Source organism: Atractosteus spatula, chromosome 2 (assembly GCF_055471065.1).
Source record: "Atractosteus spatula isolate fAtrSpa1 chromosome 2, fAtrSpa1.hap1, whole genome shotgun sequence".
In the NCBI taxonomy this organism is placed as follows: Eukaryota; Metazoa; Chordata; class Actinopteri; order Semionotiformes; family Lepisosteidae; genus Atractosteus; species Atractosteus spatula.
The window spans coordinates 36,382,999-36,395,944 of NC_142707.1; the positions used below are offsets into that span (position 1 = coordinate 36,382,999).

The window sequence follows — 12,946 nt, forward strand, 5'->3', positions numbered from 1 at the left end:
TTATCGAATACACAAGAAATTCATGATTTTGGATAATTTTTGTCTTCAACAAGGTTGATCAGATGCAGTTCTGCTGTGAAAGTCTCAGGCTTGTTGTCACCACTGTAAGCTGTATATCCACATTGCATGCTTTGTACTAGGCTGCAGATGCTGTCTCCTCTCTCTCTTGAAAGTCATATGCTCTCTGATCGCTTCATGTGTAGAAACCAGCTCTGGACCTGATGAGTCACTGTGTGTGGCTTGAATAGAATTAGTTGGCTACATATCACAATAGAACAGAATTACAGTAGGTGGTATAAATCAGTAAAGGAACAATCAGTATAACTGTTGCATAAAATAGCTCACTGAAAGAATGCTCCATGAAACCATTGCCTTGAAGCTGTGTACCGCCGAGCACAGGCTTCAGATGCTGGAACAAATAACAGTCAATAAGTGCTACTTCTTCATTGTAAGCATGGTTAACTTAACTGTTACAAACCCAAGCTGGCAAATTGCAACCTGTGATTCTCTGTCTTAGTCAACTGGCACTTTAACATGTCATGTTGATAAGACATTTGACAAAGAAACCATATTAGAAATGATTTATTGGCATCCTTCCTACAGTGCTTTAGGGAATCCTTACAGAAACATCTTTCAATGGAATAATTATTTTTAAAATAGAAACAACATAGAATCACTCAAACTTACTGTACATCAAAGAAAAAGCAGATGGTACCAACTGCCCCTTAAAGCTTGCAAAAAATTAGACTGTATCCCTTCATTTGAAAGGGTTTTAAAATTAAGCAAAGTGTTTTGTTCTCCTGTAATGGAGCACAAATACTGGAATGATGTGTTGTCAGACAGTTAACAGTTAAAATCCTGTGCTTGTTGGGGATAAAGAGAAAAAACAGATTTGGCAGAGGTAACTGATTATTGCTGTCAGTTATTAAGTGTGTATTTACAAACATTGAAGTGCAGTTCTCACTTTCGTGAAGATCGATATGCTCCTTGTGGATGGGATGCTTCTTGTGCTGATGGTGTGCCCCATATGTTGCAGGCTGTTTGCGACCCGTGGTTCCTCCTCACAGCTACATGAACATTTCGGAAATTGAATTTTCTGTGCCGGTGGGAACAGTGGTGCGTTACCAGTGCTTTCCAGGCTATAAACTGGATGGTTCAGAGGTCCTGGAATGTATGTACAACCTCATCTGGTCAGACATCCCACCAAGGTGCCTTGATGTTGAAGGTAACATCAAGTTTATGTTTATGAACAAGGGAATAACATAACACTGTTGATTTTCATTGTCTTGATTTAGGTAGCAAGGACTATATACAGATGCTTCGGTGTCTGTTTAAAATATGGATAGACACGTTACATTTGCTTGGGACATGTTTCTTTAAAAAAATATTTTGACCTTTGATTTACAATGGAAGGATATGCATTAAGATTAACAATGGACCAAATTTCCACGTAAAGACTGGAAGCAATATTGAAAAATATTGAAAAAGCAAATGTTGAGGGTAGAAAAGTTTGGTAAATGCAAGCTGACAATCTGTCGCCATTAAGATGTTCCTTGGATTTCTTGCATTCTGCAATACCCCATGAGAATACCGTCTTGGTATTTTAAAGGAGTAAGTAAGAGGGGCAATGAACTGAAGAACTTTGAAGCACAGAGCAAAAAAGCTGAAGGCATGTTGTCACTTGGAAAAATTATGTTCATTTTTAAATTACGTCTTAATTGCTCAACTTGCTTCAACAAAAAAAAACAACAGTTATCCTGTCAGTATTTTGCAGGCATGAATTTTAAGTACATTTTTTTAAGTATTTTTTTTTTCGATAAGACTGTTAACATTATACTGTAGGTAGTCCCATAGAATGGTTTCTGATTATAAGTCATCTGCATTTGTCATTTCCTCTATAACTGCTTATAACTACTATATCTACACCATACACTTTCTGAGCACAAGCATGCATCCTTATTCAACTGGAACCAGCCCTCCTGCATGCTTGTTACATTAACCTGCTGTGTGAAGGGCCTCTTATTGCATAAGAGATGGCATCTGGTAGTTTGAGTGAAAAAGACTGTGGAGTGAAGCTGAGCAGCTCTAGCTGTGCAAGTTGCAAACAGTGTCCCTTATAAATTGCAAAACGCTGGCTCTTAAATAATAAAGCATAAACCGATAAGGAAATATCAAGCAGTATCAAATCAATGATAAAGACTATTCTTTTGAATTATTTAAAGATTGATGTACAGTTCTTCAGAGGGCTCAACAGAACTTTTCCAAAAGGAAATGTGATTGAAAAATGAAGATGAAGGATAAAAAGATTTTGTTATAAAGCAATGTAAGAGTTGGACTTTTTTTGTAATAGTTTCAGATTTTACAGAGAAAATTGGGTAGAATAGTATACTGTACACAAATAAAAGATCTGAATTCTTTTATCTCCTCATGAATTATAGGAGTTCCTCTTAGAAGAGATTTCAGCAATTCTTTTATTTCCTCGTTGTGGTTAACTAAATTTAAAGAAGAAAAGTCAGTTGCATCACTTTCTTTCTTTTTTAGACCTTGTTAATTGGGTCTATACATGTACGTTTTGTTGCTCAGCATTTGCGGTTCAATAATCTAGAAGAAGGATTAATGTCTGAAAGACACTGAATGTTACATTTACTGTATCACTGGATTCAGTTTTAATTTCTCCTTTTCTCAGAACATGACTTTCACTTTTTAACACTGTTGCTTTAAAACAAGCAAAATAAAAACAAGACCTTAATTTCCTAAGGCTTAACCACATTTCAGCATTTCATGATACAGCACCCTCTACACCAAATGTCACAATTGCCTGTGCAATACAATTTGTTCTGTTTGTTTTTAACAGTAAAGTAACTTATTACTAGGATATTACTAACTACATAACAATAACAACAACAATAATAATAGACAATGTGCTACATAATGCTGACTGCTGAATGTTGCTTGGAGGCTCAATTTTGTATTTAAGTGATATGGGGCCCAGTCATATTAAAGCCCCCAGCCCCAAACATTGTGGTATTCTGCTATTTTCTGGAGCACTTGTGTATCTCTGATATTAATTCCAGATTTCTGCTTGACCAGCTGCAGATCTTGATTTGCTGAGCATTTCCCTTTTAGATTTTAGGTTCTTCAGAATCATATGTCACTGGAAAAGCAAAAGGTTCCCTAAAGGATTTAAAACCGTAGCAGCATTTATAATATTTAATAACAGAAATAATAATGGGTGTCACATTGGTGCAGTACTAAGCATTGCTGCCTCACAGCACTGGGGTCCTGGGTTCAATTCCAGACCTGGGGTGCTATCTGTGTGGAGTTTGTACGGTATGTTGTCCTTGTTTTCACGTGGGTTTCCTCCAGGTGCTCCAATTTAAAAAAAGTCCAAAGTCTTCAATCCAAAAACATACGGGTAAGTTAACTGGCTTCTGTGAAAACTGGCCCTGGTGTGAGTATGTATTTGTTGGTGTGCCCTGTGATAGACTGGCGTCCCATCCAAGGCGTATCCTGCCTTGTACCTGCTGCTTGCCAGAATAGGCTCCAGCTTATATAATCATAATAATACATAATGCTACTGCATAATACTGAATTTAGTTGCCTGGGAGACTGTTTATACAGTAAGAGAAATGTATGCTTACCTAAGTGATAAAATGTATCTTGATTTTCAGTTTGCCCCTTGCCTCCCATGGTGGAACATGGAGACTATGTCTGCCACCCTAACCCCTGTGACAGGTATATTCACGGTACAGTGGTGGAGTTCTACTGCGACACTGGCTACTCTTTAGCTAATGACTACAGGTATATCACCTGTCAGTACGGGCAGTGGTTTCCCCACATTCAAGTGTATTGTGTTAAATCAGGTAGGTATAACAAAGTATCAAATATTCTGCTTAATTAAAAAAATCTTATTTTAAATAAACTTTTTAGATTTTTATATATTGACATTATTTTCTAACTTGACAATGATTCCAGGAAGAGAAGGAAGAAAAAGTTCCAAATGTCATCAATATTAATGATAATAATGTAAACATTGTATTACAAAATAAATACGATGATTGTGCCAAACCCAGTATAATTTTAATCCAAGTAGATCCCCAGATTTTAATTATTATTTTTTCTGAATGGCAGAAATAATAATTGATTATGAATTTTTTAATGATTATTTTTTCTGAATGTACATTGTAAAAATAAAATATTGAGAACAGTTTTAATCAGTATTAATTCCTAATTAATATAATTAAAGTTAATCAGATGATGGTTTTACTTACCTACTTAGTAAGATGATATTGTTTGATACCGGACAAACAGACAAACCAACCAAACCAGGGTGTACCTTGTCTTTTGTATGAGAAATTTAAAGTTTTAAATAAACAGTAAGAAATAGCTTTTTACCATTATAGTGAGGTATTTGTCTTGTGAAAGGGAAATAAATCTAATGTTTAAAACAGCAATACGTTTTTTTTATTCTAATAAAAGAATACTTGGTTTTTAATTTTAAGTAGAATATTCATTTTTAAAAAATGTGTATATTGTATTTGATTTTTAATTTAACAAAATGGTGAGGGGAAATACTTTCTTATGATGTTGGTTATTTGCAGTGATGAAGTATCACATCTAACTGTGATGTGGCACGATATTAATTCAGGCATTGAAATGAAGAAGAGTCACCTAAATAGTCAATTTCACTTTTATTCAGTTACCTTACATTACCTTTTTCTCTTCAAACAAAAATTGATAGACTGTCAATGCAACACAGTATCTCTTAAAATGTATAATGGTTTAAACTTATAAATCCAAAACAGTGCATGTCTTTACCTCTGCAGAGCCATCCTGGCCAAACTCTCAGGAATCTCTGCTGACAACATGGAAGGTGTTTGCATTCACGGCTACCAGTGTGTTGCTGGCATTGCTCCTTGTCATTCTTGGCAAAGTGTTCCAGTTCAGGTGCAAGACTCACTGTCAGCTGAGGTCTGTACATTTCTTTATACACATGCTTAGAAAGTTTAATCCAAGTAAGGGAATACTCTAGAGCCCTAGACATTAAATATCATAAGTTAATTTCTGAGTGGCAGTTGTCCAATCCAATTACAGTTCAAATTATCTGGATTTCTGCATGAATGGCTCTGATCGTGATCTGGTCTTCATCTAAGTCATAATAATTAATAAAAACAGTAACACAGAACATTTTACATTGTCATATCTTTATTGAACAAATGGTTTAAACAATCAAGGTCATAGATGTATTTGTGAGAAATCTTGTGATAAAATTAATGTTTTCATCTCCAGGTTCTTCACTTCTAGGCTTCACAAGTGATAACATTCAATCCATTTTCTTATCCATTTGCTTTCTCTTTTTCTTCTAAAATTGAAACTGAGAGATGTTGTAGAGCTACATAGTTCTGAAGCTCTGAGCTCAAAATAATTACTATTTTCCTTAATAATAATGAAAATAAGTGCAAGGGTGTGCTTTTTTCGTTATGTAACAGAAAAGGAAGTTGATTTTGCACCTTTCGTGAACCACTGAATTACAATCTTTGTGAGAAATGATTTTTTGTTCTTAATCAACAGTATGTGTTATGCTTTCCCACAGAGACGGACAACAAGGTGCAAGTTCTCCCAATTTTGTAGTGGTAGATGGCATTCCTGTACTGCTGCCTTCCTACGATGAGGCTGTGAGCAGCAGTAATGTTCTGCCACCAAGCTTCCCGCCCCCTGCTGGACAAGGGGAATCATTGCACGTTGAAGAACAGGGACCTCCTGCTTATCCCGGTCATGTTGAAAGCATCAGTGCAGTGCATCCCGAGACCAGCGAGTATGAAACCTGCGAAAGCCTAACAGATTCCTTCGAACACCTCCAAAGTATATGTCCGTCGTCTACGTGTCCGGGGGGACTGAACAACATGTCGGAGAGAGCAAACGTTATGACATCCACTGCAGACACGGCTTCCACAAGTCCCAGCATTGACATAGCAGATGGTATGTTTATTTCTCTATGACATGCATGCACAAATTATTACATGCAAAAATAATTTCACTACTGTGTAATTCAACATTGCTTCCCTGAAAGAGAAGGCAACTTGCTTCAGATAACTCTAAAACGTCAAACTAATAAGTGGTCACATTTTATTTAATACTCCAGCTGGATCTTACAGTTTAAAATTACAGTATTATCAGTGAAAACATTTCCTCATTAAAAAGTGGTTTAAAAAGTGAACACACGCCCTACCCTAGAGTATCAGACACAGTGGGTGAGTCTTTGCAGAGAGTGGCTTAGGAGTGTCATGCTATTATAGAGCTTTGTGGGTGAGGCAGGCATGGTTTGGAGACATTCTGCATGGAGTGCAATATGCAACTACAAACATTTGGGAGGCCTCTGATTATCTACAAGTCTCTCTTCATCCTCTTCACATATACAGTACATTGTGCAGTATGAAAGTATAGAAGAAACACAATTGGCTTGAATAAAGATGAAGTGGAGGATATACAGTACCAAAGTTCTTGCCATTATTGCTCCCTAGTTCTCCATCATAGTGCCTTTTCCACAGTCTTCGTATACATTCAGCTAAATGTCAAGTAGTCATTTTTTAATTGAAAGGAAACATTAGATATGGTACACATATTGTGTCATTGTGAATAAAAGAGAATACTCATTTGGGTGACTGGATCTTACACTTCATGTTAAGTGGCCTATTCAGGCGTCTTTCTCATAGAATCTCAGCAGTGGTTTGATTGTCAGAGGGCAATGTTCATCCCTTCAGTGGTTGTCCTTTTTCAGGAAATTATCATTTGCAAGTACTATTGTCTTACAAAAAAGGAAATCTAAACCACTACAATAAACAAAATCTCTGCAGCCCATGCTTATTATGACAACCATTCATGATGTTTATCACAATTCTTTCAAAGTAAGGTGACTGAAATATAGTAAAATGTGATATATTTAATTTATTTCAATACATATAACAGTATGAATAGTAGGCAATCATTTTTTATAATGCATCATTTTATTATTCTCTTTCAGAAATACCACTTGTGGAAGAAGAAGAAGGCTATTAATCCTCCTTTATTCAGAGTTCAGATTTCAGAACAAACCCTTTATTTGAAATACACATCTAAGAACACACTTCTTTACTGATTATGAATCTTTTTCAGCTTCTTATCTATCTGATCACTAACCTTATAGCAAAGACTTAAATGATCCAGCACTTTAAATCACCTTACCCAGAAAATGCTTAGTGACAAACAGATAATGCTGTCCAGTGTGGTTAAGCATAAAAAAACACATTACCAGTTAGAAACAGAAATGGATCATATATTCATCCATCTATCCATTTTCTAACCAATTCATCTAATTCAGGGTCACAGGTGAGCCATAGTCTATCCTGGCAAGCAATGGGTTTGATATACCCTGGGCATTCCATTGCTGGACCAGTTCACCTACAAGTCTATCTTTGGAATGTGGGAGGAAACTACAGTATCCAAAGAAAACCACTGGAAACATACAGGGGAAACCATAAAAACTCCACATACAGTAGATAGCACTAGGTCCAAAATTGAACCCAGACCCCCAGAGCCGTGAGGCAGCAATGATACCCCATGTAACACCGTGCCACCTGTCAAATGTTCGTTGTGAGTTAATTCTCTAATAGAGGATGTGATATCTATACAGTATGTGCAGACGATCCCTAACTTTTCTTTCCTTTATGTGCTTAAATATTTTAATGAGGTGTCATCCATGGAAATATGTAAATCAGCCATAGGAAATCTTTCAATGCTCACTGTTGGATTATTATAAACCAATGAAGCAAAAATGTGTTAAATCTGTGACTGTTTAGCCAAACTACTTCCATAATCTTTGTGTTTTGTAGTGAGCAAACTATTGTTTCTCTTTTTAGAAACTAAAAGTCCTCTTCATGGGTTGCATGTTTGTTTTTTTTCATCAAGGGTGTGAAAATGTACAGTCAGTGATCGCTTGGCTAATTCCAAAGATGTTAAAAGGGTAGAATGAATCGAAAGGTCAGAACATGAAACCTGTGTGTTTTGTGGATGGCTTGTGTATTCACATCACTTTTTTATTCAGTGTTTTTCCTTTATGCTACATCAAGGTGGAATTAAGCAAGGCTGAACTAGAAATATTTAGCAGAAAAGTGTTGCATCCACTTACAAATGTTTAAATTGAATGTTATAAGATCACTTATAATCAGTAATGTGAGTGTAAAAACTACAGCATGAAAGGTTCTGATCTGTTCTACAAATGACTGATTTATACTGACATTTATGTCTACAATTTTGTAGGATGGAAAAAATACATATTGCAAAAAGCTGTAATTTAAAACACCTTCTCACTCTTAACCGAACAAAATGTTTGCACTGCTGGTCAGGTATACAGAATTGACTGTTAGAACATTCCCCAGAAATGAAGACAAGTAAATTAAATGAACATTGCGAAATCTGTTTCTAAATACATTATATTTCTATAGTTATCATTAAATATAAATATAAAATTAACATATGTTTCTGGGTCGCATTTTTATTAAACTAATACAGATGGAATGGGAATGTTTTTAAATACTGTATATAAAAGAATGAAGCTATGTTTTAGTATTCCTGAACATCCTTGTTCAGCCAAGATCTAATTTTTGAGGGTATCTTTGCAATGTCAGCCTGAAGGCCTATTTTGTTTTGGTTTTTATGGTTTGGTCTCAGTTACAGAGCTGGTCTCATTATCTCATAACTGTAATTGTAAGTTTGAGGTCAGATTGAGACTTTGAGGTGTTTTAGATGTGACTGTACCTTTTATAAGGTGAGAAATGAACTGTGAAAGGTCTTAAGAAATATTTACATCTGTCTAGTCATTAGTCCTAATCATCAGACAACTATGAGTCTAATTGTTTAATTAAGTACTCAGGTTGAAACAAAAACCAAAGGATACTACAGTATATCCTCCTGGATGTTTGACACCAAAGCTTAGGGTATGTGTAGGATATTTTCCATAAGAACTACATTTACAAGTCTGCTTGAAGCTATTGAACTCTTCGGAAGCTCTCGGGAAAAGAAGGAGACAAGAACATGTTAAACCTCTCAGTATAAATGTATTTGTACTGTATATTGTCTGAAAGTTTTCAAAAACGTTTTCTGCAGGGAGAATAAAGATCAAGGTAAAACAACAACAAAGGAATATGCAGTCACATACAGTAAATGTATGTAAAGTAAAGGGCAAGGATATTTTTCTGATGCCAGTTAAAGATCAAATCGCATCATGGATTAACAAAGTACATACATCCTTCATACAATTCCTTATGGGGAAACACTGATTGGAAAGTATAAAAAAAAACATGATAGTGAAACAATAATTCATTAAATGCAATTATTCACCCAGAACAGTTGTAAAAGCACAATAGAAAACATTTTAAAATCCTTTAAAAAAAATCTATTGTAAAACATTGTGGTTGAATCTATTAAAAATGTTTTAGTCTGCCTCTACAAATAATTGTTCTGTAACTATAATTCGCTAGTTATGATGATGATGATGATGATTATTTTATTATTATCATATGATTGCTGCTCTCTACATTATGTTGGTTTGAAATTTACAGTTTGCAATATACCGTGTCAAGAAAACATTTGGTAACCCCCTAAGTTGGTTCTCATTCTTATGTTAGACCTACAGTTTAATTACTTTGTCATTAATAATAAACGATTATAACCTAATTAAACATATAACACAAAGACATATATATACTGTAGATTATTGAACAAAATAAGTCTAAATTAAGTATCCTTGTGTGAATAATTATGTAAACCCGTAGATTCAGTAACTTATTGCACCTACTGGAGCAGCAATGACTTTTAATTAGTTATTATTTGTTACTGTTTATCAGTCTCTCACATCAACATCTCATAGGAATTTTGTTCATCTTCCTAATGACATGTGTGGGGCTACTTGCATGAGCAGTTCTTGATCAATCCAAAATGAAAACTTTCTTCTTGAACTACCAATCTGTTTAGGTAAGTTTTATTGCTCCACTTTGAAGTCAGCTTCAGCAAATGAATGGATGGCCTGACATTATCCCCCAGAATTGCTCGTAGATCTTCAAATTCATCATTCCAACAGTGACTTAAGCCACCCGGGTCCCAAGGCCACAAAGAAGCCCCATGCCATGACACTCCACCACCATGTTTGAGGGTGGGATCAGGTTGTTCTGTAGGAAAGCAGAATTCAGTTTTTCAACACAAAATGTTTCTCGGTGGGGTCAGAAATGCGAACTTGTACAATGCAATACATGTAAAGTACGTCCAAAGAACATTCTTCCAGTAGTTTTGTAGGTCACCCAGGTCTCTAACAAACATGAGATGGGCAGCAATGTTCTTTTTAGAGAGCAGTATTTTCTTTCTGGCTATCCTCCCTTGAAAACCTAATCCCACTCAGTCTTTTGTAATGGTTGAGGTATGAACACTATGTTTTGCTAGAGAGGCCTGCAGATCCTTATGGTCTCTGACATTCTTTGTGGCCTCGTGCATGATCTTATGGTGATCTTGGAAGAATGAAAGGTAATGGGTAGAGTCACTCCCTTCTTGATTATTTTCCCTTGTATTTGTCTGAAATGGTTGTGTAACCTTCTTCAGACTGATGAGCATCCACTACTGTTTTTCTGAAGTTCTTTTAAGTCTCTTAAGATCTAACATGAATTATGGAGACCTATTCTTACCATTACACCACTACCATTACATGACCCTTATATAGGACAAGACTACTCAGACTCAGACCTTGCTTAATTGTTACTCAATTATGTAACCACCTGATTTTAATTACTCCCTTAATTGTGTGTAAACTTGGGGTTCACTTATTATTTCACATACACAGATTCTTAATTATTCATTTTCTTCTATTTCTCATCTGATTGCATCTCAGAAAAAATTGAACTGGTAAATATGAAAACTTTTGGTTATTTAAGAAAAGACCCATTGCAGATCAAGAAGGGTAAAATAGGAAATTATATTTCCTATAGCTAAATTCGCAAACTTTTTCTGAGAACTGTAGTCTACAACACAGAGCATTTACAGTAACACAAAAGGAGGGGCAGGTCTTCACATCATACAGAAAGACTAATAGACAAGTCAACAATGTCAGACAGACTCACCAGGGAAATAAAAACCAGGTAAGGACAGAACTATTAACAAAGGCAAAGAACAGCATATCCGCACCTTTTAGGAGGGATTATGATTTACAGGTCTTTAGTCATAACCCACAGATGGTTCATCCCATCTCTTCATGCAAACACATAAACCAAATCTCTGAATCAATTATTGCAGGATTCATATTACAACAATACAACATAGGGAAAAACTGATCTGGCATCAGTGCGTCTACATCTAGCCCACATTTCTTATTTATGGTGAATCCAACACTTGATTAATTCTGCTTCACAATGGTAGGAAGAATTGACATCAAAGGATTCAAAAAGTAAAGTTCCTACTGTATGAATGCTTAGCCACCACAAGCCAGTTATCACTGTGGTAACTTCCAACACCTCCTGCTTAAAACCCCAAAAGGCAAAAGCATTTAGAAAGGTAATTTAATTACATCAGGATTCAATTCACAATTGCAGTTACTGTGCCCAAGACCTAAGTCCCTTTAACAACCACTCCAGGAATCGTCAGCCTACGGCATGCATGCCATTAATGACACGCAAAGGGATTTTTAATTGCAAATGCTGTAAAAGTCTAATAAGCCAATAAGTTAAAAAAACCATAAAACTATGACTATTCTGTAATTCTCTGCAACAAGCTACCCAATGAAAGCACTTTGGCACAGAAAAAAAAGATTTTTGTACTGCATAATTTTAGTAGGGTTAGTCTATTGTTTCCAATATTTAAGTCATTTAGTTATCATTTTCAGGAAAGGGGAACTTACATAAAGAAATATATTCTGTGACTACGGTGTCCCTGCTATGGTTGGAAAACAGAAGGGATTCGGAAAGATCTTTGCAGATCACATAGGCCACCCCCACAGTAAATGTTCATTGTATTATTCATTAGAAAATGTGGAATCATGAGGTTAGTAATGCAACGACCAGAGTGTGAAAATAGTGAATTTTCTCGTTGCTCGATCTGCTTGATGCCCTGCCAGTTTCAAACTCTGCTACGAGCCAGAGACTGTAGAACTCAACAATGGAAAGCAAGGGCAAAGTTCACATTAGATGACAAGACAGGCGTACTTATTAATTTTATATATTGTATTATTATATTTTAATATTCGGGTGCCACACCTGAAGAAGGCTCCACAGCCAAAACGTTTTGTGTTTCCTTTCTTCTCTTTTCAGTGTGGAATAAACCTTTACTAGTTGCAATATGTAAGTAGAGCTGTTACTGACATTAGAATGCATCAATGATGCTTGAAGCAATGTAACTCTTGGCACAACACTTCTGAAAGGTTGCCAACCCCTGAACTAGACTGTCCTGCTTCCGAGAATCCCAGGAAATTGAACCAGCAGATATTACAGCATTATACTTCATTTTCAAAGAAACTGCCTTTGCGAAGGGCATTATAATGGGCATGAGAATGACACAAATATTAAAAAGAATTACAATTTTGATTTGCTCCAGAAACCCAGTAAAATACAGTATGCATGGGGTGATTAGGTATTCTCATTCCCAGGAGACACCTTAGGCAGACATTGCAGTATACAGATGTAAGTAACAAAAAAAGAGCTGAGTGTCTTGTATTGAAATTTCATATTGAGTGGAGATCATCCTCCTTAAAATATCTGCAAGAAGGTAAATGCCTTTATTTCTCCAAAGTGAAGGAGAGAAGTGGGAATTCTGTTTGTTGTATTTTATTAAAGAAATGGTGTATGTTTTATTAAAGAGTGTATGATGATGGAAAATAGAAAAGTTTAATAATAAAATAAAAAATATATTTTATTAAAAAATTGTGATTTTTTTA

The 12,946-nt window shown here is 35.6% G+C and overlaps 1 protein-coding gene across 5 annotated transcripts in view; it reads left to right on the plus strand.

Moving 5' to 3' along the window:
* susd4 (sushi domain containing 4) overlaps window positions 1-8,505 on the plus strand; it is a 28,123-nt gene extending 19,618 nt beyond the window's left edge. For 4 of the 5 annotated variants that reach the window (XM_088940277.1, XM_088940303.1, XM_088940311.1 and 1 more), the window contains 5 exons: window positions 1,037-1,225; window positions 3,672-3,863; window positions 4,827-4,971; window positions 5,594-5,979; window positions 7,022-8,505. In XM_088940277.1, the coding sequence (XP_088796403.1) occupies window positions 1,037-1,225; window positions 3,672-3,863; window positions 4,827-4,971; window positions 5,594-5,979; window positions 7,022-7,056 (947 nt within the window). In that variant the 3' untranslated portion in view covers window positions 7,057-8,505. The remainder of the gene's footprint in view (window positions 1-1,036; window positions 1,226-3,671; window positions 3,864-4,826; window positions 4,972-5,593; window positions 5,980-7,021) is intronic. The other variant, XM_088940286.1, reaches the window with a different exon arrangement.
* Window positions 8,506-12,946: the final 4,441 nt, after the last annotated feature.